Raw genomic sequence first — 26,895 nt, 5'->3', positions numbered from 1 at the left:
TACCCATGATCCAAGAGGGTCAGTACATGACCACAGTGGACTTAAAGGATGCCTACCTTCACATTCCGATTCACAAGAATCATCATCAGTTCCTGAGGTTTGCCTTTCTAGACAGGCATTACCAATTTGTAGCTCTTCCATTTGGGTTGGCTACAGCCCCAAGAATTTTTACAAAGGTTCTGGGCTTACTTCTGGCGGTCCTAAGACCGCGAGGCATAGCGGTGGCTCCTTACCTGGACGATATCCTGATACAGGCGTCAAGCTTTCAAATTGCCAAATCTCATACAGAGATAGTTCTGGCATTCCTGAGGTCGCATGGGTGGAAAGTGAACGAAGAAAAGAGTTCTCTATCTCCTCTCACGAGGGTTTCCTTCCTAGGGACTCTAATAGATTCTGTAGAAATGAAAATTTACCTGACGGAGTCCAGGTTATCAAAACTTCTAAATGCTTGCCGTGTTCTTCACTCCATTCCGCGCCCCACGGTGGCTCAGTGCATGGAAGTAATCGGCTTAATGGTAGCGGCGATGGACATAGTGCCATTCGCATGCATGCATCTCAGACCGCTGCAATTATGCATGCTCAGTCAGTGGAATGGGGATTACACAGATTTGTCCCCTCTATTAAATCTGGATCAGGAAACCAGAGATTCTCTTCTCTGGTGGTTATCTCAGGCCCATCTATCCAAGGGTATGACCTTTCGCAGACCAGATTGGACAATTGTAACAACAGATGCCAGCCTTCTAGGTTGGGGTGCAGTCTGGAACTCCCTGAAGGCTCAGGATTCATGGACTCAGGAGGAGAAACTCCTCCCAATAAATATTCTGGAGTTAAGAGCAATATTCAATGCTCTTCTGGCTTGGCCTCAGCTAGCAACACTGAGGTTCATCAGATTTCAGTCGGACAACATCACGACTGTGGCTTACATCAACCATCAAGGGGGAACCAGGAGTTCCCTAGCAATGTCAGAAGTCTCCAAGATAATTCGCTGGGTAGAGACTCACTCTTGCCACCTGTCAGCGATCCATATCCCAGGTGTAGAGAACTGGGAGGTGGATTTTCTAAGTCGTCAGACTTTTCATCCGGGGGAATGGGAACTCCATCCGGAGGTGTTTGCTCAATTGGTTCTCCATTGGGGCAAACCAGAATTGGATCTCATGGCGTCTCGCCAGAACGCCAAGCTTCCTTGTTACGGATCCAGGTCCAGGGACCCAGAAGCGGCACTGATAGATGCTCTAGCAGCGCCTTGGTTCTTCAACCTGGCTTATGTGTTTCCACCGTTTCCTCTGCTCCCTCGTCTGATTGCCAAAATCAAACAGGAAAGAGCATCGGTGATATTGATAGCGCCTGCGTGGCCACGCAGGACCTGGTATACAGACCTAGTGGACATGTCATCCTTTCCACCATGGACTCTGCCTCTGAGACAAGACCTTCTAATACAAGGTCCTTTCAATCATCCGAATCTACTTTCTCTGAGACTGACTGCATGGAGATTGAACGCTTGATCCTATCAAAGCGTGGCTTCTCCGAGTCAGTAATTGATACCTTAATACAGGCACGAAAGCCTGTCACCAGGGAAATTTACCACAAGATATGGCGTAAATATCTTCATTGGTGTGAATCCAAGAATTACTCATGGAGTAGGGTTAGGATTCCTAGGATATTGTCCTTCCTCCAAGAGGGTTTGGACAAAGGATTATCAGCTAGTTCTTTAAAGGGACAGATTTCTGCTCTGTCTATTCTTTTACACAAGCGTCTGGCAGAAGTTCCAGACGTTCAGGCATTTTGTCAGGCTTTAGTTAGAATTAAGCCTGTGTTTAAACCTGTTGCTCCTCCATGGAGCTTAAACTTGGTTCTTAAAGTTCTTCAAGGGGTTCCGTTTGAACCCCTTCATTCTATTGATATCAAACTTCTTTCATGGAAAGTTCTTTTTCTGATGGCTATTTCCTCGGCTCGAAGAGTCTCGGAGTTATCTGCCTTACATTGTGATTCTCCTTATCTGATCTTTCATTCAGATAGAGTTGTTCTGCGTACAAAACCTAGGTTTTTACCTAAGGTGGTTTCTAACAAGAATATCAATCAAGAGATTGTTGTTCCATCATTATGTCCTAATCCTTCTTCGAAGAAGGAACGTCTTTTGCATAATCTAGACGTAGTCCATGCCTTGAAGTTTTACTTACAGGCTACTAAAGATTTTCGGCAAACATCTAACCTGTTTGTTGTTTACTCTGGACAGAGGAGAGGTCAGAAGGCCTCGGCAACCTCTCTTTCTTTTTGGCTTTGGAGTATAATCCGTTTAGCCTATGAGACTGCTGGACAGCAGCCTCCTGAAAGGATTACAGCTCATTCTACTAGAACTGTGGCTTCCACCTGGGCCTTTAAAAATGAGGCCTCTGTTGAACAGATTTGCAAGGCTGCAACTTGGTCTTTCCTTCATACTTTTTCCAAATTTTACAAATTTGATACTTTTGCTTCTTCGGAGGCTATTTTTGGGAGAAAGGTCTTATAGGCAGTGGTTCCTTCCGTTTAAGTTCCTGCCTTGTCCCTCCCATCATCTGTGTACTTTAGCTTTGGTATTGGTATCCCACAAGTAATGGATGATCCGTGGACTGGATACACTTAAGAAGAGAAAACATAATTTATGCTTACCTGATAAATTTATTTCTCTTGTAGTGTATCCAGTCCACGGCCCGCCCTGTCCTTTTCAGGCAGGTCTAAATTTTAATTAAACTTCAGTCACCACTGCACCCTATGGTTTCTCCTTTCTCGTCTTGTTTCGGTCGAATGACTGGATATGACAGTTAGGGGAGGAGCTATATAGCAGCTCTGCTGTGGGTGATCCTCTTGCAACTTCCTGTTGGGAAGGAGAATATCCCACAAGTAATGGATGATCCGTGGACTGGATACACTACAAGAGAAATAAATTTATCAGGTAAGCATAAATTATGTTATTTCACTGTACAAGTTCTAAAATATAGTTAATAATAAGTAAAGGTAATACAAATCTTTTATTACTGATAAATTCCTTTTATGTATTGGCTCTGCCATAGTTACCAACGTGAAAAACAGCAGAGCAATCAGATAGGCAGATTGCAGGAATATTAACCCCACCTGCAGTGGTTTCTGTAGCTCCGCCCCTAAACATCCAATGCAAATTGCACACAATGTGCAGGAAATTCAATACATTGGGTATATTTTACTGTTCTGCTGCTCTACCTTAAAGGGACAGTAAACTTAATAAAAATGTTATTTAATTCTGGACCTAGTAACATTATTTTAGTGACAGCTTTCAAAATCGAAAGATTTGAGAGATTTTAGCTCTCAAAATTGCATTAACCCGGTCTCCTCTCCAGGCTCTTCTGATCAGGTTGTCTTTTACAAAAGCGGTTTGCAGGCGCGCTGTCTAATAACAGCGTGCCCGATCGCGCTATTGAACTAAATGTAGCTCGCTCCTGCTGCCAGACCAGAGCGGAAGCGAGCTATGTTTAGTTCAATAGCGCAATCTAATCACAGCGAGTGCCCATGAAACGCTTTTCGCTAAGATTATGTTACATGTGCAGAATTCTGTAACATTATTTTTTAAGTTTACTGTCCCTTTAAAGTGCGGGAGACTCAGATGCCACAGTATGATAACAAATAAAACTTCTAGGGACATAAAACCCAACATTTCATTTTCATTTCATGATTCAGATAGAACAGAGAATTTTAAACAACTTTCTAATTTGCTTCTATTATCAAATTTTCTTTGTTTTCTATCCTTTGCTGAAAAGCAGGAAAGTGGTTTACTACTTTGCAGCAGTTTTGCAACAATGTTATACCTTAGTAAGAGCACTAGATGGCAGCACTATTTCCTCTCCTGTAGCGCTTCAGGCATGTGCACGAGACCTATCTAGATATCTCTTTAACAAAGAATAACACGAGAACAAAGCAAATTTGATAATAGAAGTAAAATGGAAACTTCTTTTAAAATTGTATTCTCTATCTGAATCATGAAAGAAAAACGGTTTCATGTCAAGCCCACACCTCAAGACTGTCCCTGGGAAATAAAGACAGCTGCTAAGTATGCTGTGGATTGGCTGTGGCTGCCAATGCCTCTACAGGAAGCCAATCCAGGGTGGTTATTGGAATATGACCTTGCATCAGAGGGGAGTGGGGAAATAATGAAGATTTAAAGGGACATGAAACCCAATTTTTTTTCTTTTGTGATTCAGAGAAAGTTTGTGATTTTAAACAACTTTCGCAATTTATTTCTGCCATCTAATTTGTTACATTCTCTTGGTATCCTTTGCTGAAAAGCATATGTAGATAGGCTCAGCAGCTGCTTATTGGTGGCTGCACATGTTATTGTCTCACCCATCTGCATTGCTGTTTCTTCACCAAAAGATACTAAAAGAAGGAAGCAAAATTGATCATAGAAGTAAACTGAAAAGTTGTTTAAAATCGTATTCTCTATCTAAATCATGAAATAAAAAAATGGGTTTTATGTCCCTTTAAAGTGCTGGGTACAACTGCAGTAGCGCAGTCACTACTCACCATACCATAGTATTAACCCCTTATTAGTGCTACCATTGGTTAGTGAAGCTCTGCATCATCACACAGGGTGCTGCCGTCTTGGAGTATTCTAATGTCCAGCAACAGACGCACGTTCACAGATCACTGCTGCTGTTTTCTTTTTCATAAGCAACATCGTGCACTTCAGTTAAGAGTACACAGAGCAGGGGCTGTTTGTTGTTGCAGTGACGTTTAAACTGTGAGAAAAAAAAAGATATATAAATGTTTCTGATTTCTATTGTGTACGCTGATCTAAAGTGCAAGGTAACAGTGGTCACAAAATCAGTAACATCACTCATCTGTGTGCAGCGATTCTGCTGTTTCTAAAATCACATGCTCAGTCTAAATCATTAAAGTTTCAGTTTGACTTTACTGTCCCTTTAAATGGACATACAAGTGCAAAAATAATTATATATCTACTGTGTTAGAGCATTTTATTATTTTGCCCTATTGCTTCCATATAAACTTCTGCAAATTCGTTAAACACATGGTTAAAGTCAGCTGCGATGTACTTCTGGGAGCTAGCTGAACATATCTGTCAGACAATGCTAAAAGCTCCCCAATGCTTGCTGCAGAATCCGGACTGGATTGGCTGTGAGGCTGAGTGCACGTTCTGCTGATGAGTTATGACTGATAGACATTAGTAATTGCATTGAGAGCGAATGGAAAAATTGTTCATTAGTGCTCTGAAGGTTTAAGACAAGGGAAAGGGATTAACCCCTTGACTCTCAGGAAGGTCTGCAACATACTGCATAACAATGTCCTAAATTTTTCTTTGGCCACCCAAAACGAACTAATTGATCAGTGGTTGTCTCTGATTGTTAAGGGGTTAATCATGTTCAGCTGGTCTTTGTGAATAGGGCAGATTGTTTCCTACTAAACATAAGCTTAGGTATCTTTGTGATATGAAGGGGTTAATTGCTTTTCTGAAGATCTGTATAACGTAAAGGGTTAATCACTGTTCAGCTGGTCTTTGTGACTAAACATAAGCCTACAGATCTTTGTGATATGAAGGGGTTAATTGCTTTTCTGAAGATCTCTGTGTTACGTAAAGAGTTAATCACTGTTCAGCTGGTCTTTGTGACTAAACATAAGCCTACAGATCTTTGCAATATGAAGGGGTTAATTGCTTTTCTGAAGATCTCTGTGTTACGTAAAGGGTTAATCACTGCATGTCTTGGTAATATTAAGAAATATGCTAACCATTACTTTACAGCTCTCTAGGAGAAGGATAAATCACTGTTCTGTAGAGTTGAATCATTGCTCTGCAGCAGTATGTGAAAGGGTTAATGTGTGCACAACACAGTAAAGGAAAATATTAGCACTGCCCTATAAACCTCAGTGATAGAGAAGGAAATAACTACTAGTTAATAAAAGGGTTATCTGAAAGTTCCTATATTTAACAGGAAACGTAATGATGACTGTGTTGTAGGTGTTTAGAGCTTTAATCATTAGTCTTTATGCTTTTGTGATAAGGAAATGGTTCATCTCTGTTCATCAAGGGGTTAATAACTGCTGTGCAGGTCTGTGGGATAAGGAAGAATTACTGGTGAATACATTGGTTTAATCATGGCACTAAGCACTGTTTTATTACTTTTTTTTTATATAGAAAGAGAGAAAGAAATATGTTTGCGGTAGGAAAGGGGTTAATAAGTTCTCTGCATGTGTTTGATAGAGAAGACAATCACCAGTGTAAAAGGTAGTGCAGTAGTAAAGGGGTTAATCACTGCTTTGCACATATGTGTATTACAGAAGGAGTCAATCACTGCGTTACCAGTCTCTCTCTTGTCTCAACTGTGAAATGATATTTTTCTCAGCTGACACTTCATAAGTTTTTCTTACACAAAGAGAAGCAAATAAAATTCAATGTACAGTATACACTACTGGTTTATAACTTTTTATTAGCATATGTTCCGCTATATCTGTACGTGCTCTTCACAGCTGTGAGATTAAAGGGATAGTAAACAGCTTCTGCAGACTTCCTCCTTATCTCAGATCGTTTGACAGACTTGCATTTCAGGCAATTAGTGCTGACTCTTAAATAACTCCACGTGCATGAGCACAGTTATTTATATGAAATGCATTCTGAAAAAGAGGCTGCCTTCAAGGGCTTAGCTTTAGCTTTCAGCTAATAATACCAAGAGAACAAAGCAAATTTAATGCTAAAAGTAAATTGGAAAGTTGTTTAAAATGACATGCCCTATCTGAATCATGAAAGTTTAATTTGGATTTTACTATCCCTTTAACAACCATGTGTTTTCCGAGGATTGGGAAGAGGGGTACCTAAAAGTTTTAGGTGTTAAGTATATATTGGAGTATTGTGGTATATGATTAGATAAAGGTGATATTTTGTGAGTTTGTGTGCAAATATGAGTTAAAGGTGTAGGGTTTAATGCATAGGTATTGTGGGTCTGTATATCTGTGTGTGTGTATCTTGTATAAACTGTGTGTGTGTATATATATATATATATATATATATGTGTGTGAGGTTGTCTCACGCAGTAGGTGTGTGTCTTACAAATACGTATTCATCTCACAGTCAGTGGGTGAGTGTGTGGGTCTCAGACATAAATGTGAATCTCACAGGCAGTAGGTGTGCGTGTGTGTCAGTGTGTGGGTCTTAGACATAGGTGTGTGGGTGTCAGTGTGTGGGTATCAGACATAGGTGTGTATCTCACAGACAGTATGTGTGTGTGTGTGTGTCAGTGTGTGGGTCTCAGACATAGGTGTGTAAGTGTGCCAGTGTGTGGGTATCAGACATAGGTGTGTATCTCACAGACAGTAGGTGTGTGTGTGTGTCAGTGTGTGGGTCTCAGACATAGGTGTGTAAGTGTGCCAGTGTGTGGGTATCAGACATAGGTGTGTATCTCACAGACAGTATGTGTGTGTGTGTGTCAGTGTGTGGGTCTCAGACATAGGTGTGTAAGTGTGCCAGTGTGTGGGTATCAGACATAGGTGTGTATCTCACAGGCAGTAGGTGTGTGTGTGTCAGTGTGTGGGTATCAGACATAGGTGTGTATCTCACAGGCAGTAGGTGTGTGTGTGTGTCAGTGTGTGGGTATCAGACATAGGTGTGTATCTCACAGACAGTAGGTGTGTGTGGGTATCAGACATAGGTGTGTATCTCACAGACAGTAGGTGTGTGTGGGTATCAGACATAGGTGTGTATCTCACAGGCAGTAGGTGTGTGTGTGTGTCAGTGTGTGGGTATCAGACATAGGTGTGTATCTCACAGGCAGTAGGTGTGTGTGGGTATCAGACATAGGTGTGTATCTCACAGGCAGTAGGTGTGTGTGGGTATCAGACATAGGTGTGTATCTCACAGACAGTAGGTGTGTGTGGGTATCAGACATAGGTGTGTATCTCACAGACAGTAGGTGTGTGTGGGTATCAGACATAGGTGTGTATCTCACAGACAGTAGGTGTGTGTGGGTATCAGACATAGGTGTGTATCTCACAGACAGTAGGTGTGTGTGGGTATCAGACATAGGTGTGTATCTCACAGACAGTAGGTGTGTGTGTGTATCAGACATAGGTGTGTATCTCACAGACAGTAGGTGTGTGTGGGTATCAGACATAGGTGTGTATCTCACAGACAGTAGGTGTGTGTGGGTATCACTATCAGACATAGGTGTGTATCTCACAGGCAGTAGGTGTGTGTGGGTATCAGACATAGGTGTGTATCTCACAGGCAGTAGGTGTGTGTGGGTATCAGACATAGGTGTGTATCTCACAGGCAGTAGGTGTGTGTGGGTATCAGACATAGGTGTGTATCTCACAGACAGTAGGTGTGTGTGTGTATCAGACATAGGTGTGTATCTCACAGACAGTAGGTGTGTGTGGGTATCAGACATAGGTGTGTATCTCACAGACAGTAGGTGTGTGTGGGTATCAGACATAGGTGTGTATCTCACAGACAGTAGGTGTGTGTGGGTATCAGACATAGGTGTGTATCTCACAGACGGTAGGGGTGTGTATCTCACAGACAGTAGGTGTGTGTGGGTATCAGTCATAGGTGTGTATCTCACAGACGGTAGGGGTGTGTATCTCACAGACAGTAGGTGTGTGTGGGTATCAGACATAGGTGTGTATCTCACAGACGGTAGGGGTGTGTATCCCACAGACAGTAGGTGTGTGTGGGTATCAGACATAGGTGTGTATCTCACAGAGAGTAGGTGTGTGTGTGGGTATCAGACATAGGTGTGTATCTCACAGACAGTAGGTGTGTGTGGGAATCAGACATAGGTGTGTATCTCACAGGCAGTAGGTGTGTGTGTGTCAGTGTGTGGGTATCAGACATAGGTGTGTATCTCACAGGCAGTAGGTGTGTGTGGGTATCAGACATAGGTGTGTATCTCACAGACAGTAGGTGTGTGTGGGTATCAGACATAGGTGTGTATCTCACAGGCAGTAGGTGTGTGTGTGTCAGTGTGTGGGTATCAGACATAGGTGTGTATCTCACAAGCAGTAGGTGTGTGTGGGTATCAGACATAGGTGTGTATCTCACAGACAGTAGGTGTGTGTGTGGGTATCAGACATAGATGTGTATCTCACAGACATTAGGTGTGTGTGGGTATCAGACATAGGTGTGTATCTCACAGGCAGTAGGTGTGTGTGTGTGTGTCAGTGTGTGGGTATCAGACATATGTGTGTATCTCACAGGCAGTAGGTGTGTGTGTGTGTCAGTGTGTAGGTCTGACACGTGTGCATCTTAGAGGCAGTAGATGTGTGTATGTCAGTGTGTGGCTCTCACATATGTGTGCATCTCACAGGCAGTAGGTGTTTGTGTGCCATTGTGTGGATCTCACAGGCAGTGTATGGCTCTCATACATATGTGTGTGTCAGAGTATGGGTATCAGACATAGGTGTGTATCTCATAGGCAGTAGGTGTGTGTGTATCAGTGTGTGTCTCAGACATGCTTGTGCATTTTACAGGCAGTAGGTGTGTGTGTATCATTGTGTGTCTCAGACATATGTGCATCTCACAGGCAGTAGGTGTGTGTGTGTGTATCATTGTGTGTCTCAGACATATGTGCATCTCACAGGCAGTAGGTGTGTGTGTGTATCAGTGTGTGTCTCAGACATATGTGCATCTCACAGGCAGTAGGTGTATGTGTGTATCATTGTGTGTCTCAGACATATGTGCATCTCACAGGCAGTAGGTGTATGTGTGTATCAGTGTGTGTCTCAGACATGCATGTGCATCTCACAGGCAGTAGGTGTGTGTGTATCAGTGTTTGTCTCAGACATGCATGTACATCTCACAGGCAGTAGGTGTGTGTGTGTATCATTGTGTGTCTCAGACATATGTGCATCTCACAGGCAGTAGGTGTGTGTGTGTATCATTGTGTGTCTCAGACATATGTGCATCTCACAGGCAGTAGGTGTGTGTGTGTGTATCAGTGTGTGTCTCAGACATATGTGCATCTCACAGGCAGTAGGTGTGTGTGTGTATCATTGTGTGTCTCAGACATATGTGCATCTCACAGGCAGTAGGTGTGTGTGTGTATCAGTGTGTGTCTCAGACATGCATGTGCATCTCACAGGCAGTAGGTGTGTGTGTATCATTGTGTGTCTCAGACATATGTGCATCTCACTGGCAGTAGGTGTGTGTGTGTCATTGTGTGTCTCAGACATATGTGCATCTCACAGGCAGTAGGTGTGTGTGTCTCAGACATGCATGTGCATCTCACAGGCAGTAGGTGTGTGTGTGTATCAGTGTGTGTCTCAGACATATGTGCATCTCACAGGCAGTAGGTGTGTGTATCAGTGTGTGTCTCAGACATATGTGCATCTCACAGGCAGTAGGTGTGTGTGTGTGTATCAGTGTGTGTCTCAGACATGCATGTGCATCTCACAGGCAGTAGGTGTGTGTGTGTGTATCAGTGTGTGTCTCAGACATATGTGCATCTCACTGGCAGTAGGTGTGTGTGTGTATCATTGTGTGTCTCAGACATATGTGCATCTCACAGGCAGTAGGTGTGTGTGTGTATCAGTGTGTGTCTCAGACATGCATGTGCATCTCACAGGCAGTAGGTGTGTGTGTGTATCATTGTGTGTCTCAGACATATGTGCATCTCACAGGCAGTAGGTGTGTGTGTGTATCATTGTGTGTCTCAGACATATGTGCATCTCACAGGCAGTAGGTGTGTGTGTGTGTGTATCAGTGTGTGTCTCAGACATATGTGCATCTCACAGGCAGTAGGTGTGTGTGTGTATCATTGTGTGTCTCAGACATATGTGCATCTCACAGGCAGTAGGTGTGTGTGTATCATTGTGTGTCTCAGACATATGTGCATCTCACAGGCAGTAGGTGTGTGTGTGTATCATTGTGTGTCTCAGACATATGTGCATCTTACTGGCAGTAGGTGTGTGTGTGTTTCATTGTGTGTCTCAGACATATGTGCATCTCACAGGCAGTAGGTGTGTGTGTGTATCATTGTGTGTCTCAGACATATGTGCATCTCACAGGCAGTAGGTGTGTGTGTGTATCAGTGTGTGTCTCAGACATATGTGCATCTCACAGGCAGTAGGTGTGTGTGTGTGTATCAGTGTGTGTCTCAGACATGCATGTGCATCTCACAGGCAGTAGGTGTGTGTGTATCATTGTGTGTCTCAGACATATGTGCATCTCACTGGCAGTAGGTGTGTGTGTGTCATTGTGTGTCTCAGACATATGTGCATCTCACAGGCAGTAGGTGTGTGTGTCTCAGACATGCATGTGCATCTCACAGGCAGTAGGTGTGTGTGTGTATCAGTGTGTGTCTCAGACATATGTGCATCTCACAGGCAGTAGGTGTGTGTGTGTGTATCAGTGTGTGTCTCAGACATATGTGCATCTCACAGGCAGTAGGTGTGTGTGTGTATCAGTGTGTGTCTCAGACATGCATGTGCATCTCACAGGCAGTAGGTGTGTGTGTGTGTATCAGTGTGTGTCTCAGACATATGTGCATCTCACTGGCAGTAGGTGTGTGTGTGTGTGTGTGTGTGTATCAGTGTGTGTCTCAGACATATGTGCATCTCACAGGCAGTAGGTGTGTGTGTGTATCATTGTGTGTCTCAGACATATGTGCATCTCACAGGCAGTAGGTGTGTGTGTGTATCAGTGTGTGTCTCAGACATGCATGTGCATCTCACAGGCAGTAGGTGTGTGTGTGTATCAGTGTGTGTCTCAGACATATGTGCATCTCACAGGCAGTAGGTGTGTGTGTGTATCATTGTGTGTCTCAGACATATGTGCATCTCACAGGCAGTAGGTGTGTGTGTGTATCAGTGTGTGTCTCAGACATATGTGCATCTCACAGGCAGTAGGTGTGTGTGTGTATCAGTGTGTGTCTCAGACATGCATGTGCATCTCACAGGCAGTAGGTCTGTGTGTATCATTGTGTGTCTCAGACATATGTGCATCTCACTGGCAGTAGGTGTGTGTGTGTATCAGTGTGTGTCTCAGACATATGTGCATCTCACAGGCAGTAGGTGTGTGTGTGTATCAGTGTGTGTCTCAGACATGCATGTGCATCTCACAGGCAGTAGGTGTGTGTGTGTATCATTGTGTGTCTCAGACATATGTGCATCTCACTGGCAGTAGGTGTGTGTGTGTATCATTGTGTGTCTCAGACATATGTGCATCTCACAGGCAGTAGGTGTGTGTGTGTGTGTGTATCAGTGTGTGTCTCAGACATATGTGCATCTCACAGGCAGTAGGTGTGTGTGTGTATCAGTGTGTGTCTCAGACATATGTGCATCTCACAGGCAGTAGGTGTGTGTGTGTGTGTGTATCAGTGTGTGTCTCAGACATATGTGCATCTCACTGGCAGTAGGTGTGTGTGTGTGTATCAGTGTGTGTCTCAGACATATGTGCATCTCACTGGCAGTAGGTGTGTGTGTGTATCAGTGTGTGTCTCAGACATATGTGCATCTCACAGGCAGTAGGTGTGTGTGTGTATCAGTGTGTGTCTCAGACATATGTGCATCTCACAGGCAGTAGGTGTGTGTGTGTATCATTGTGTGTCTCAGACATATGTGCATCTCACAGGCAGTAGGTGTGTGTGTATCAGTGTGTGTCTCAGACATATGTGCATCTCACAGGCAGTAGGTGTGTGTGTGTATCAGTGTGTGTCTCAGACATGCATGTGCATCTCACAGGCAGTAGGTGTGTGTGTGTATCATTGTGTGTCTCAGACATATGTGCATCTCACTGGCAGTAGGTGTGTGTGTGTATCATTGTGTGTCTCAGACATATGTGCATCTCACAGGCAGTAGGTGTGTGTGTGTGTGTATCAGTGTGTGTCTCAGACATATGTGCATCTCACAGGCAGTAGGTGTGTGTGTGTGTATCAGTGTGTGTCTCAGACATATGTGCATCTCACAGGCAGTAGGTGTGTGTGTGTGTATCAGTGTGTGTCTCAGACATATGTGCATCTCACTGGCAGTAGGTGTGTGTGTGTATCAGTGTGTGTCTCAGACATATGTGCATCTCACTGGCAGTAGGTGTGTGTGTGTGTGTATCAGTGTGTGTCTCAGACATATGTGCATCTCACTGGCAGTAGGTGTGTGTGTGTATCAGTGTGTGTCTCAGACATATGTGCATCTCACAGGCAGTAGGTGTGTGTGTGTGTATCAGTGTGTGTCTCAGACATATGTGCATCTCACAGGCAGTAGGTGTGTGTGTGTATCAGTGTGTGTCTCAGACATATGTGCATCTCACAGGCAGTAGGTGTGTGTGTGTATCATTGTGTGTCTCAGACATATGTGCATCTCACAGGCAGTAGGTGTGTGTGTATCAGTGTGTGTCTCAGACATATGTGCATCTCACAGGCAGTAGGTGTGTGTCTCAGACATATGTGCATCTCACAGGCAGTAGGTGTGTGTCTCAGACATATGTGCATCTCACAGGCAGTAGGTGTGTGTGTGTGTATCAGTGTGTGTCTCAGACATATGTGCATCTCACTGGCAGTAGGTGTGTGTGTGTATCATTGTGTGTCTCAGACATATGTGCATCTCACAGGCAGTAGGTGTGTGTGTGTATCAGTGTGTGTCTCAGACATATGTGCATCTCACAGGCAGTAGGTGTGTGTGTGTGTATCAGTGTGTGTCTCAGACATATGTGCATCTCACAGGCAGTAGGTGTGTGTGTGTGTGTGTGTGTATCAGTGTGTGTCTCAGACATATGTGCATCTCACAGGCAGTAGGTGTGTGTGTGTATCAGTGTGTGTCTCAGACATATGTGCATCTCACAGGCAGTAGGTGTGTGTCTCAGACATATGTGCATCTCACAGGCAGTAGGTGTGTGTCTCAGACATATGTGCATCTCACAGGCAGTAGGTGTGTGTCTCAGACATATGTGCATCTCACAGGCAGTAGGTGTGTGTGTGTGTATCAGTGTGTGTCTCAGACATATGTGCATCTCACAGGCAGTAGGTGTGTGTCTCAGACATATGTGCATCTCACAGGCAGTAGGTGTGTGTGTGTATCATTGTGTGTCTCAGACATATGTGCATCTCACAGGCAGTAGGTGTGTGTGTGTATCAGTGTGTGTCTCAGACATATGTGCATCTCACAGGCAGTAGGTGTGTGTGTGTGTGTGTATCATTGTGTGTCTCAGACATATGTGCATCTCACAGGCAGTAGGTGTGTGTGTGTATCAGTGTGTGTCTCAGACATATGTGCATCTCACAGGCAGTAGGTGTGTGTGTGTATCAGTGTGTGTCTCAGACATATGTGCATCTCACAGGCAGTAGGTGTGTGTGTGTATCAGTGTGTGTCTCAGACATATGTGCATCTCACAGGCAGTAGGTGTGTGTGTGTGTATCAGTGTGTGTCTCAGACATATGTGCATCTCACAGGCAGTAGGTGTGTGTGTGTGTATCAGTGTGTGTCTCAGACATATGTGCATCTCACAGGCAGTAGGTGTGTGTGTGTGTATCATTGTGTGTCTCAGACATATGTGCATCTCACAGGCAGTAGGTGTGTGTGTGTATCAGTGTGTGTCTCAGACATATGTGCATCTCACTGGCAGTAGGTGTGTGTGTGTATCAGTGTGTGTCTCAGACATATGTGCATCTCACTGGCAGTAGGTGTGTGTGTGTGTGTATCAGTGTGTGTCTCAGACATATGTGCATCTCACTGGCAGTAGGTGTGTGTGTGTATCAGTGTGTGTCTCAGACATATGTGCATCTCACAGGCAGTAGGTGTGTGTGTGTGTATCAGTGTGTGTCTCAGACATATGTGCATCTCACAGGCAGTAGGTGTGTGTGTGTGTATCATTGTGTGTCTCAGACATATGTGCATCTCACTGGCAGTAGGTGTGTGTGTGTATCAGTGTGTGTCTCAGACATATGTGCATCTCACAGGCAGTAGGTGTGTGTGTGTATCATTGTGTGTCTCAGACATATGTGCATCTCACAGGCAGTAGGTTTGTGTGTGTGTATCAGTGTGTGTCTCAGACATATGTGCATCTCACTGGCAGTAGGTGTGTGTGTGTATCAGTGTGTGTCTCAGACATATGTGCATCTCACAGGCAGTAGGTGTGTGTGTGTGTATCAGTGTGTGTCTCAGACATATGTGCATCTCACAGGCAGTAGGTGTGTGTGTGTATCAGTGTGTGTATCAGACATATGTGCATCTCACAGGCAGTAGGTGTGTGTGTGTATCAGTGTGTGTCTCAGACATATGTGCATCTCACAGGCAGTAGGTGTGTGTGTGTATCAGTGTGTGTCTCAGACATATGTGCATCTCACAGGCAGTAGGTCTGTGTGTGTATCAGTGTGTGTATCAGACATATGTGCATCTCACAGGCAGTAGGTGTGTGTGTGTATCAGTGTGTGTCTCAGACATATGTGCATCTCACAGGCAGTAGGTGTGTGTGTGTATCAGTGTGTGTCTCAGACATATGTGCATCTCACTGGCAGTAGGTGTGTGTGTGTGTGTATCAGTGTGTGTCTCAGACATATGTGCATCTCACAGGCAGTAGGTGTGTGTCTCAGACATATGTGCATCTCACTGGCAGTAGGTGTGTGTGTGTATCAGTGTGTGTCTCAGACATATGTGCATCTCACTGGCAATAGGTGTGTGTGTATCAGTGTGTGTCTCAGACATATGTGCATCTCACAGGCAGTAGGTGTGTGTGTGTATCAGTGTGTGTCTCAGACATATGTGCATCTCACTGGCAGTAGGTGTGTGTGTGTGTGTGTGTATCAGTGTGTGTCTCAGACATATGTGCATCTCACTGGCAGTAGGTGTGTGTGTGTGTGTGTATCAGTGTGTGTCTCAGACATATGTGCATCTCACTGGCAGTAGGTGTGTGTCTCAGACATATGTGCATCTCACAGGCAGTAGGTGTGTGTGTGTATCAGTGTGTGTCTCAGACATATGTGCATCTCACTGGCAGTAGGTGTGTGTGTGTGTATCAGTGTGTGTCTCAGACATATGTGCATCTCACAGGCAGTAGGTGTGTGTCTCAGACATATGTGCATCTCACTGGCAGTAGGTGTGTGTGTGTATCAGTGTGTGTCTCAGACATATGTGCATCTCACTGGCAGTAGGTGTGTGTGTGTGTATCAGTGTGTGTCTCAGACATATGTGCATCTCACTGGCAGTAGGTGTGTGTGTGTGTATCAGTGTGTGTCTCAGACATATGTGCATCTCACTGGCAGTAGGTGTGTGTGTGTGTATCAGTGTGTGTCTCAGACATATGTGCATCTCACTGGCAGTAGGTGTGTGTGTGTGTATCAGTGTGTGTCTCAGACATATGTGCATCTCACAGGCAGTAGGTGTGTGTGTGTATCAGTGTGTGTCTCAGACATATGTGCATCTCACAGGCAGTAGGTGTGTGTGTGTGTATCATTGTGTGTCTCAGACATATGTGCATCTCACAGGCAGTAGGTGTGTGTGTGTATCAGTGTGTGTCTCAGACATATGTGCATCTCACAGGCAGTAGGTGTGTGTGTGTATCAGTGTGTGTCTCAGACATATGTGCATCTCACAGGCAGTAGGTGTGTGTGTGTATCAGTGTGTGTCTCAGACATATGTGCATCTCACAGGCAGTAGGTGTGTGTGTGTGTATCAGTGTGTGTCTCAGACATATGTGCATCTCACAGGCAGTAGGTGTGTGTGTGTGTATCAGTGTGTGTCTCAGACATATGTGCATCTCACAGGCAGTAGGTGTGTGTGTGTGTATCATTGTGTGTCTCAGACATATGTGCATCTCACAGGCAGTAGGTGTGTGTGTGTATCAGTGTGTGTCTCAGACATATGTGCATCTCACTGGCAGTAGGTGTGTGTGTATCAGTGTGTGTCTCAGACATATGTGCATCTCACTGGCAGTAGGTGTGTGTGTGTGTATCAGTGTGTGTCTCAGACATATGTGCATCTCACTGGCAGTAGGTGTGTGTGTGTGTATCAGTGTGTGTCTCAGACATATGTGCATCTCACAGGCAGTAGGTGTGTGTGTGTGTATCAGTGTGTGTCTCAGACATATGTGCATCTCACAGGCAGTAGGTGTGTGTGTGTATCATTGTGTGTCTCAGACATATGTGCATCTCACTGGCAGTAGGTGTGTGTGTGTATCAGTGTGTGTCTCAGACATATGTGCATCTCACAGGCAGTAGGTGTGTGTGTGTATCATTGTGTGTCTCAGACATATGTGCATCTCACAGGCAGTAGGTTTGTGTGTGTGTATCAGTGTGTGTCTCAGACATATGTGCATCTCACTGGCAGTAGGTGTGTGTGTGTATCAGTGTGTGTCTCAGACATATGTGCATCTCACAGGCAGTAGGTGTGTGTGTGTGTATCAGTGTGTGTCTCAGACATATGTGCATCTCACAGGCAGTAGGTGTGTGTGTGTATCAGTGTGTGTATCAGACATATGTGCATCTCACAGGCAGTAGGTGTGTGTGTGTATCAGTGTGTGTCTCAGACATATGTGCATCTCACAGGCAGTAGGTGTGTGTGTGTATCAGTGTGTGTCTCAGACATATGTGCATCTCACAGGCAGTAGGTGTGTGTGTGTATCAGTGTGTGTATCAGACATATGTGCATCTCACAGGCAGTAGGTGTGTGTGTGTATCAGTGTGTGTCTCAGACATATGTGCATCTCACAGGCAGTAGGTGTGTGTGTGTATCAGTGTGTGTCTCAGACATATGTGCATCTCACTGGCAGTAGGTGTGTGTGTGTGTATCAGTGTGTGTCTCAGACATATGTGCATCTCACAGGCAGTAGGTGTGTGTCTCAGACATATGTGCATCTCACTGGCAGTAGGTGTGTGTGTGTATCAGTGTGTGTCTCAGACATATGTGCATCTCACTGGCAGTAGGTGTGTGTGTATCAGTGTGTGTCTCAGACATATGTGCATCTCACAGGCAGTAGGTGTGTGTGTGTATCAGTGTGTGTCTCAGACATATGTGCATCTCACTGGCAGTAGGTGTGTGTGTGTGTGTGTGTATCAGTGTGTGTCTCAGACATATGTGCATCTCACTGGCAGTAGGTGTGTGTGTGTGTGTGTGTATCAGTGTGTGTCTCAGACATATGTGCATCTCACTGGCAGTAGGTGTGTGTCTCAGACATATGTGCATCTCACAGGCAGTAGGTGTGTGTGTGTATCAGTGTGTGTCTCAGACATATGTGCATCTCACTGGCAGTAGGTGTGTGTGTGTGTATCAGTGTGTGTCTCAGACATATGTGCATCTCACAGGCAGTAGGTGTGTGTCTCAGACATATGTGCATCTCACTGGCAGTAGGTGTGTGTGTGTATCAGTGTGTGTCTCAGACATATGTGCATCTCACTGGCAGTAGGTGTGTGTGTGTGTATCAGTGTGTGTCTCAGACATATGTGCATCTCACTGGCAGTAGGTGTGTGTGTGTGTATCAGTGTGTGTCTCAGACATATGTGCATCTCACAGGCAGTAGGTGTGTGTGTGTATCAGTGTGTGTCTCAGACATATGTGCATCTCACTGGCAGTAGGTGTGTGTGTGTATCAGTGTGTGTCTCAGACATATGTGCATCTCACTGGCAGTAGGTGTGTGTGTGTGTATCAGTGTGTGTCTCAGACATATGTGCATCTCACAGGCAGTAGGTGTGTGTGTGTATCAGTGTGTGTCTCAGACATATGTGCATCTCACAGGCAGTAGGTGTGTGTGTGTATCAGTGTGTGTATCAGACATATGTGCATCTCACAGGCAGTAGGTGTGTGTGTGTATCAGTGTGTGTATCAGACATATGTGCATCTCACAGGCAGTAGGTGTGTGTGTGTATCAGTGTGTGTCTCAGACATATGTGCATCTCACAGGCAGTAGGTAGGTGTGTGTGTGTTTGTGTGTGTGTCACACATACGTGTGCATCTCACAGGCAGTAGGTGTGTGTGTGTATCAGTGTGTGTCTCAGACATATGTGCATCTCACAGGCAGTAGGTGTGTGTGTGTATCAGTGTGTGTCTCAGACATATGTGCATCTCATGCAGTAGGTCTGTGTGTGATCACCCAGTGAGGGTTTGCATCCTACTCACACGGATTTCTTGTCATATAAACATTAAATTATACATTTGTTATCTTTATTATTGTTAGTTTGTAATAATTTAATTTCATATCCTATTGTATCTAATCTTTGCCTTTCCTTTGGTTTTTACACCAGTTAGTAACTTGTTCACAGTTTAGCGTATGACGTTACACATGCATCTATGGACAGATGGACAGACATACACAATGCACCGGAATTCAGCATTTACAGAGGAAATACAGTCATTACTGAATACAAATACTCTTGTTCTGTTGGCCTTTTAAGTGGTTTTTAGCATTAACCCCATGGCTGCCAGAGAGCTGCAGTGCATTGCTATGTGATGCTGTACAGTAGCTAGGCGTGTGTAGGGTGACGGCATGGTCAGCTGTGTGGTAGTGACATATGACATTCCAGCAATTAGCTTGGGCATATTAATGTGTTCAGAGTATATCACAGACGCATGTATATGGATGGCAAGCGTTGTGTTTTAGGGGTGGCAGCAAAGCACAGCCCGGGAATGACTGTGAGAGCCAGCGCCCGCTGTGTGTGGCTAGTTTCCTGTTGACAGCTGTCCCTTTCCTTGTTGGATATTTTGGGAGTTCCTGCTGCCTGTCACCCAGGCTCCAGGAAGCGCTGACGTCCCTTAAACACTTGAGTTGCCAGTGTGCCACTCGACAAACATTCAAGGGTTAAGGAGGGAGGCAAAAGACTTGATTAGAGTTGTATGCTGTTGTATAGTGTGCAGACAAAAGGGTTAAATAGCGTAGATAGCTCCATGTGTTAGTGGTGTATTTTGCAGTAATGATAAATGCACTTAACCCTTTAACAAACCTAATACTAGTGTCTGTTATATGGTTGTGTCAGTGTACCCATCTACCTATGAGTACGGTACAGCCTTAGGCACAATTTCCCCCACTGATGTAGCATTGCACTTTTCAATTTACTTCTATTATCAAATGTTCTTACGTCTCCTCGTATCCTTTGTTGAAAAGCATACCTAGATAGACTCAGGAACAGCACTGCATTACTGAGAGCTAGCAGGTGATTGGTGGTTATATACATGATGCCTCTTGTCATTGGCTGACTAGATATGTTCAGCTAGCTCCCAGTAGTGCATAAACCGGCTATAACTATGTGTTTAACTCATTTCCATAGTTATATGCAATGATAAAATACTAACACATTAGAACATTCACTTTTTGCACTTCTATATTTCTATAAATTAATTTGCAGTGTCCCCCCCCCCGACCACCCTCTGCTAGAAATCTCTTCCACGTATCTACTACTAACCCTAATATGAAATAGAAATGTATTATTCTCGTTTAGTAAATAATTTGCTTGTTTCCTTTAAGGAAAAGAAAATATTCCATTGTTATGAAATTCCAGTAAAAATGTGAAAGTTTCTTATTAAAGGGATATGAAACCCAAACATTTTCTTTTGTGATTCAGACAGAAAAAGCTTCCAATTTATTTCTATTATCAAATTTGCATTGTTCCCATGATATTCTGTGCTGAAGAGCTACCTAGGTAGTATCTGGAGCGCTTCGTGGCAGGAAATAGTGCTGCCCTCTAGTGCTCTTGTAAATAGATAATATTCTTGCAAAACTGCTGCCATATAGTGCTCTAGAAATGTCCACACTCCTGAGCTTACAGTTGTCTCCGGGTGCATGCACAGTACCACTGCTTTTACTCAGTAATGTCATTTGTACTATATCGTTTATTTAACCTTTTTTTGGCATGAACAGGGGACTGCTTTGCCCCAGCCAAAAAAGGGTTAAAAAATGTGTGCCCCCGGCAGGTCACCTCAGTGCAGCTGGGCAGCCTAGGGAATGTGAGATGTGTGAGCAGAGTGTGCCTCTGTGTGCGCCTGTGTGTGTGTGACATGGGAGGGGTTAGGAGGCTCCTTTTCACCATTGATTCAGAACAGCCTTCAGGGGCTGCATCCTTCACTCAAGTTTAGGGAGAGGGAGAGAAAACCCATCACATTAAAGTAAAAAGTTTAGAATCTGCTGTCACTACAGGAACAGCCCCAACCCCCCCCCCCCCCTTCTTCCCCCTGCTCTCTGCGGCAGTACTTCTGGTCTAAATCCATTCTTCCAAATTTGGGATTTGTTGTTTAGAGGGGGTGAAAAAAAAAATCACTGCGGGTATCCGAGCGGACAGTGGAATTCTGGACCTTCCCAAAAATGTCTGATTCTGCAGTGAACGCGCACCTGGAAGGAATTATTTCCGATTTCGAAGGTTCGTACTCAGCCAAGATTGAACTCTTTATATACTGTGTTTGTATTTGGGTGCATTTTGTTGTTGCAAGGAGTTTGCAGTGAGCTGTGGTGCATGTGTTTATGTTGGGGTTTGTGGAAGAGAAAGCTAAAAAGAGAGAGCAATCAGGAGATTTAGAGGCAGAGAATACAAATATGATTTGATGGATTGATGACAGATACAAACTCAGATGTTCAGATGTAGATAAAAAGCAAAGCATACAAGTATTGACGTCTACATATAGACAGGTAGACAAAGAATGACAGACAGACTGACAGATAGTAAGAGACAGCTGTACCAAGGAAATTAGAATTACTCAGAAATAGAACAAAATAGAAAAAAATGTGGTGAGTCATAGAGAGGGGGAGGAAGAGAGAGAGAGACAAAAAATAGAAAATGGGAGAGGGAGATTCGGCACAAAATGTGTACGATGAAATGTGACTGTGGAAAACCGCAATAAACTGAGATATATATACGGCATTTACCTCCAACACATGGTTATGCGAGAGGTACAGCTATGTCTGAATAAATTAGACACTTGTCAGACACACACCCAGCTGGAAGGCTACAGTGCATTCCTATACAATGTGTTGCACTATTCTTTGGCAGGCGAGTGGTTAATGTTATGAAGAATAAGTTATCATGACAGCCTGTTAACTGCTTAAGTTCCAAGTGTACTGCAGGTACCTTTGTCAGTATAACTATCACCTATTCCCAAACCATTTGCTTGTACCACGCAGACAGCATTTATATGTACGGTTCAGATCATTCTAGATAATAACAATTACTATGCAAGTAAAGGTCCCGCTATACTGAAACTGGATCTAATTTATATCAAATGATCATTTCAAATCAGCCCTAGCAGATTTAGATTATACAGTATAATTATTTATGCAAATAGATGCTAATTAAGCGTGGCAGCCCCTAGTCACGTGACAGCTGACATCTGAGGTGTACGATTATCAATAAAACGTAAGTTTTATTCTCCTTTTAATCACTGTGCACTGCACATCAGTTTGCTGTCATTGCGTTACTAAAACCAAGAAGAAAAAGTTGCCTTCGAATGCCAGTAATGTGTATTGTTAGTTTATAATATGTTAAAGGGACATGAAACCCACATTTTTTCTTTCATTGTTCAGATAGAGAATACAATTTTAAACAACTTTCCAATTTACTTCTATTAACTAATTTGCTTCATTCTCTTGGTATCCTTTGTTACGGAAAGTGCAATGCACTACTGGGAGCTAATTAATGCACTGGGTGAGCACATGAAGAATATATGTGCAGCCACTAATCAGCAGCTCCTGAGCCTACCTAGGTATCCTTTTCAACAAAGAATATCAAGAGAACAAAGCAGATTAGATAATAGCAGTAAATTGGAAAGTTGTTTAAAATCACTCTATCTGAATCACGAAACAAAAATATTGGGCTTCATGTCCCTTTAATGTTTGTGCAAGTCTGACAAATTCCTATGTCACGCTTCCTTCCTGTTGTGTCCCAAAATCTTCCCCTAGAAGCATCAGTTTCTGAGCGGTCCTGGTTTGAGGTTGGTAAGCGATCTTCTGAAGATATACAGAATAAGTCCAGTGATTGTGCTCACATTTGTAATCGTATTGGTTGTATCCATAAAGACCAGGTCCAGGAGCCAATACGTTAAACACATGGGCTTTATCTGACGTGCGCTGCAGATTTGGCCACCTCCAGCATTTCCTACAGCGTTTCACTGAGCTGGGTATTTTGTCTGGCCCTTTGTAGCAGTCAAGTGGTTTGTGTCACTTCTGCTCCCAGCTGAGAGTTGTCTGAGCATCTCAGGTTTCCCTTGTCTGTAGCACGAGGTCAGCAGCTGAGTATGTGCTATAGGGGGACTACTGTTAGGGGCCCTACTATAGGCTGCTCCTCCATATGCCAAGGGATGTAAATACTTCTTACTGAAGTAGCACAAATATGTACAAGGAGAGATCAAACAGAACAGCTAGGTGCTGGCATATCACAGTAACATCCTGAGAGTGAGAATTGCTGGAAGTTTTTGTCATTTAAGGGTGGCAGGGTCCACGCACTATACATGCAAACACGTACCCTATACATACTCAACACATTCATACACAAACCTACATACTATACATACACACGTACATTATACACGCGCACACACACACATATATATATAAACACACAAACACATACACTAACACACATAGTATATATACACTCACATACACAAACATGCATACTGTACACATGTACGCTATATACAATCACATTATATATACATACACACACACTATACATACGCACACACATATATACACAAACACACATACTATACATACACACATGTACACTATAAACACACTATACATATACGCATACACAAACACACGGGAACTATATACACACACATACTTTATTTACGCACACACACATTATATATTCACACATACTATACATATACACACACTATACATACACACATTATATACACACATGCTATGCATACACACACCTTATGTACACACACATACATAATACACAAACACACATACAATAAATACACACATGCACACTATATACACACACACTACATTTACACACACACACTACACACACACACACACACACACAGAGATTATACATACACATACATACAATATACATACACACATTATACATAGACATACATACAATATACATACACACATTATACATACAGATACATACAATATACATACACACATTATACATACAGATACATACAATATACATACACACATTATACATACACATACATACATTATACACACAAATACATTTTGTAAATGGATATTTATTTTATTAAAGAAATAAAAAGTTACCTTGGTGGTTCTGTAATACACCTGCTGGTGTTGGTGGCCAGACTGTTATCAGACGGACATTTGTCAGATGGATAATATTCCGTTGGATAACAGTCCAGCCAAGAGATAGATAAGGATAGATACAGATCGAAAGATAGATTAGATAGAACCACAAGAACAGTACTCACTCATTCTGAACGCAATTTAAAAGCACGTCGTGGGGGTGGGACCCATGATTAGGTTCCCAGAGGCGGTTGCTGCACCAGAGGATCTGATTAGAACAGAGCACTCTGGAGTGTATCTGCCCTCGGCTGTCTCTCGGACATATTTCTGACGGACAAATCTGCTTCGGCATTCTGTCTAAGAAACGCTAGTGTTGATTATTGACCCTTTCCTCATATTTCCTCATATTTGGTTCTTTTCGATGAACACAGGATATCCTAGGATTCACCTTGGTCCTTTTATATTGAAATGGTTTTGATTAACTGACCCTGATGAGGTTTTTCTAAAAGTCAATGATTGCTTTGTTTCATGGCAGCCATAAAACTCTTCTCTCTGTGCTACTTTATACAGCAGCAGATCAAAAAGGGTAGCACTCTGTTATTACCCTAGGACACATCTGAGGAATGGCTGTCTCAGTTACCCCAGACAAGGTTTGCCATGAGGGATGGCTCACTCAGTTCCCCCAGATCACATCTGCGTAGAGGGATAGCTCACTCAGTTCCCCCAGATCACATCTGCGTAGAGGGATAGCTCACTCAGTTCCCCCAGATCACATCTGCGTAGAGGGATAGCTCACTCAGTTCCCCCAGATCACATTTGCGTAGAGGGATAGCTCACTCAGTTCCCCCAGATCACATCTGCTTAGAGGGATAGCTCACTCAGTTCCCCCAGATCACATCTGCGTAGAGGGATGGCTCACTCAGTTCCCCCAGATCACATCTGCGTAGAGGGATGGCTCACTCAGTTCCCCCAGATCACATCTGCGTAGAGGGATGGCTCACTCAGTTCCCCCAGATCAAATCTGCTTAGAGGGATAGCTCACTCAGTTCCCCCAGATCACATCTGCTTAGAGGGATAGCTCACTCAGTTCCCCCAGATCACATCTGCGTAGAGGGATGGCTCACTCAGTTCCCCCAGATCACATCTGCGTAGAGGGATGGCTCACTCAGTTCCCCCAGATCACATCTGCGTAGAGGGATGGCTCACTCAGTTCCCCCAGATCACATCTGCGTAGAGGGATGGCTCACTCAGTTCCCCCAGATCACATCTGCGTAGAGGGATAGCTCACTCAGTTCCCCCAGATCACATCTGCGTAGAGGGATAGCTCACTCAGTTCCCCCAGATCACATCTGCGTAGAGGGATGGCTCACTCAGTTCCCCCAGATCACATCTGCGTAGAGGGATGGCTCACTCAGTTCCCCCAGATCACATCTGCGTAGAGGGATAGCTCACTCAGTTCCCCCAGATCACATCTGCGTAGAGGGATGGCTCACTCAGTTCCCCCAGATCACATCTGCGTAGAGGGATGGCTCACTCAGTTCCCCCAGATCACATCTGCGTAGAGGGATGGCTCACTCAGTTCCCCCAGATCACATCTGCGTAGAGGGATGGCTCAGTAAGTTCCCCCAGATCACATCTGCGTAGAGGGATGGCTCACTCAGTTCCCCCAGATCACATCTGCATAGAGGGATGGCTCACTCAGTTCCCCCAGATCACATCTGCGTAGAGGGATGGCTCACTCAGTTCCCCCAGATCACATCTGCGTAGATGGATGGCTCACTCAGTTCCCCCAGATCACATCTGCGTAGAGGGATGGCTCACTCAGTTCCCCCAGATCACATCTGCGTAGAGGGATGGCTCACTCAGTTCCCCCAGATCACATCTGCGTAGAGGGATGGCTCACTCAGTTCCCCCAGATCACATCTGCGTAGATGGATGGCTCACTCAGTTCCCCCAGATCACATCTGCGTAGAGGGATGGCTCACTCAGTTCCCCCAGATCACATCTGCGTAGAGGGATGGCTCAGTAAGTTACCCCATATCTGCCTTGGGTGATGGCTCAGACCTTCTCATTTGATCGAGGTCACATCTGTAGTGAGGGATGACTCTCAGTTGCTGCAGGTCACAGTACTCCTATGGGATAGCTTTCTTATTTGCTGCAGGCCACACCTTACTACAAAGCTGCAAACATTGCAACAAAATGCCATGTTATTGTGTAGATACCAATGAAGCATGTAAATACTGTAATATGATATGTGATGGCCTATTGACTAATACATTAATAGGTTTAGATACATGACAGATCTATTTCTTACATTTTATTAAAAGCCATATCCTATATCTAGTCCATCATTGGCTAACAGGGTATATCAGGTACACAGAGATTTGTATATTAGTATGTTGTATACAGGTGTAAAGTATGATATATAGTTTTAATGTGATTTCCAGGTCCACTAACCCTAGAGTTTCTAACTTTGTCTCTCAACACAAAGAAGCTCCCAACCTGACTCCTCTATCCCTTTATTAACAGTGCCTATTTATTCAAGTCTTCTGGTTCCCCCGATTTCTATCCAAAAGTTCACCCCATTACTCATTTTACCCTAAATTTTACTTATTCCATTTTCAATTTCTCAAACACCCTGACCCTAATCACCTGGGGTCATGTCCTACAAAAAATATGTGGGAACTCACCAAGACTTCCACCTGCCCCTCACAATTAATATTGTTTTATAAACACACACACACACTACATTTGTTTGTATA

The 26,895-nt window shown here is 43.9% G+C and overlaps 1 protein-coding gene across 3 annotated transcripts in view; it reads left to right on the top strand.

The window, feature by feature from the left end:
- The window catches only part of SEPTIN9 (septin 9), a 618,133-nt gene that overhangs the window by 315,818 nt on the left and 275,420 nt on the right, over positions 1-26,895 (top strand). The window contains exon 1 of one of the 3 annotated variants that reach the window (XM_053709679.1): positions 21,092-21,281. The exons of the other annotated variants lie outside the window; for them this stretch is intronic. Coding sequence (XP_053565654.1) covers positions 21,227-21,281 — 55 coding nt within the window. The 5' untranslated portion in view covers positions 21,092-21,226. Of the gene's footprint in view, positions 1-21,091; positions 21,282-26,895 lie in introns of those variants that run through there. 3 annotated transcript variants of the gene reach the window in all.

Source organism: Bombina bombina, chromosome 1, assembly GCF_027579735.1.
Source record: "Bombina bombina isolate aBomBom1 chromosome 1, aBomBom1.pri, whole genome shotgun sequence".
NCBI classification, from domain to species: domain Eukaryota; kingdom Metazoa; phylum Chordata; class Amphibia; order Anura; family Bombinatoridae; genus Bombina; species Bombina bombina.
Note: the sequence above shows the minus strand (reverse complement) of the source record. Positions and strands in the feature narration are given on the sequence as shown.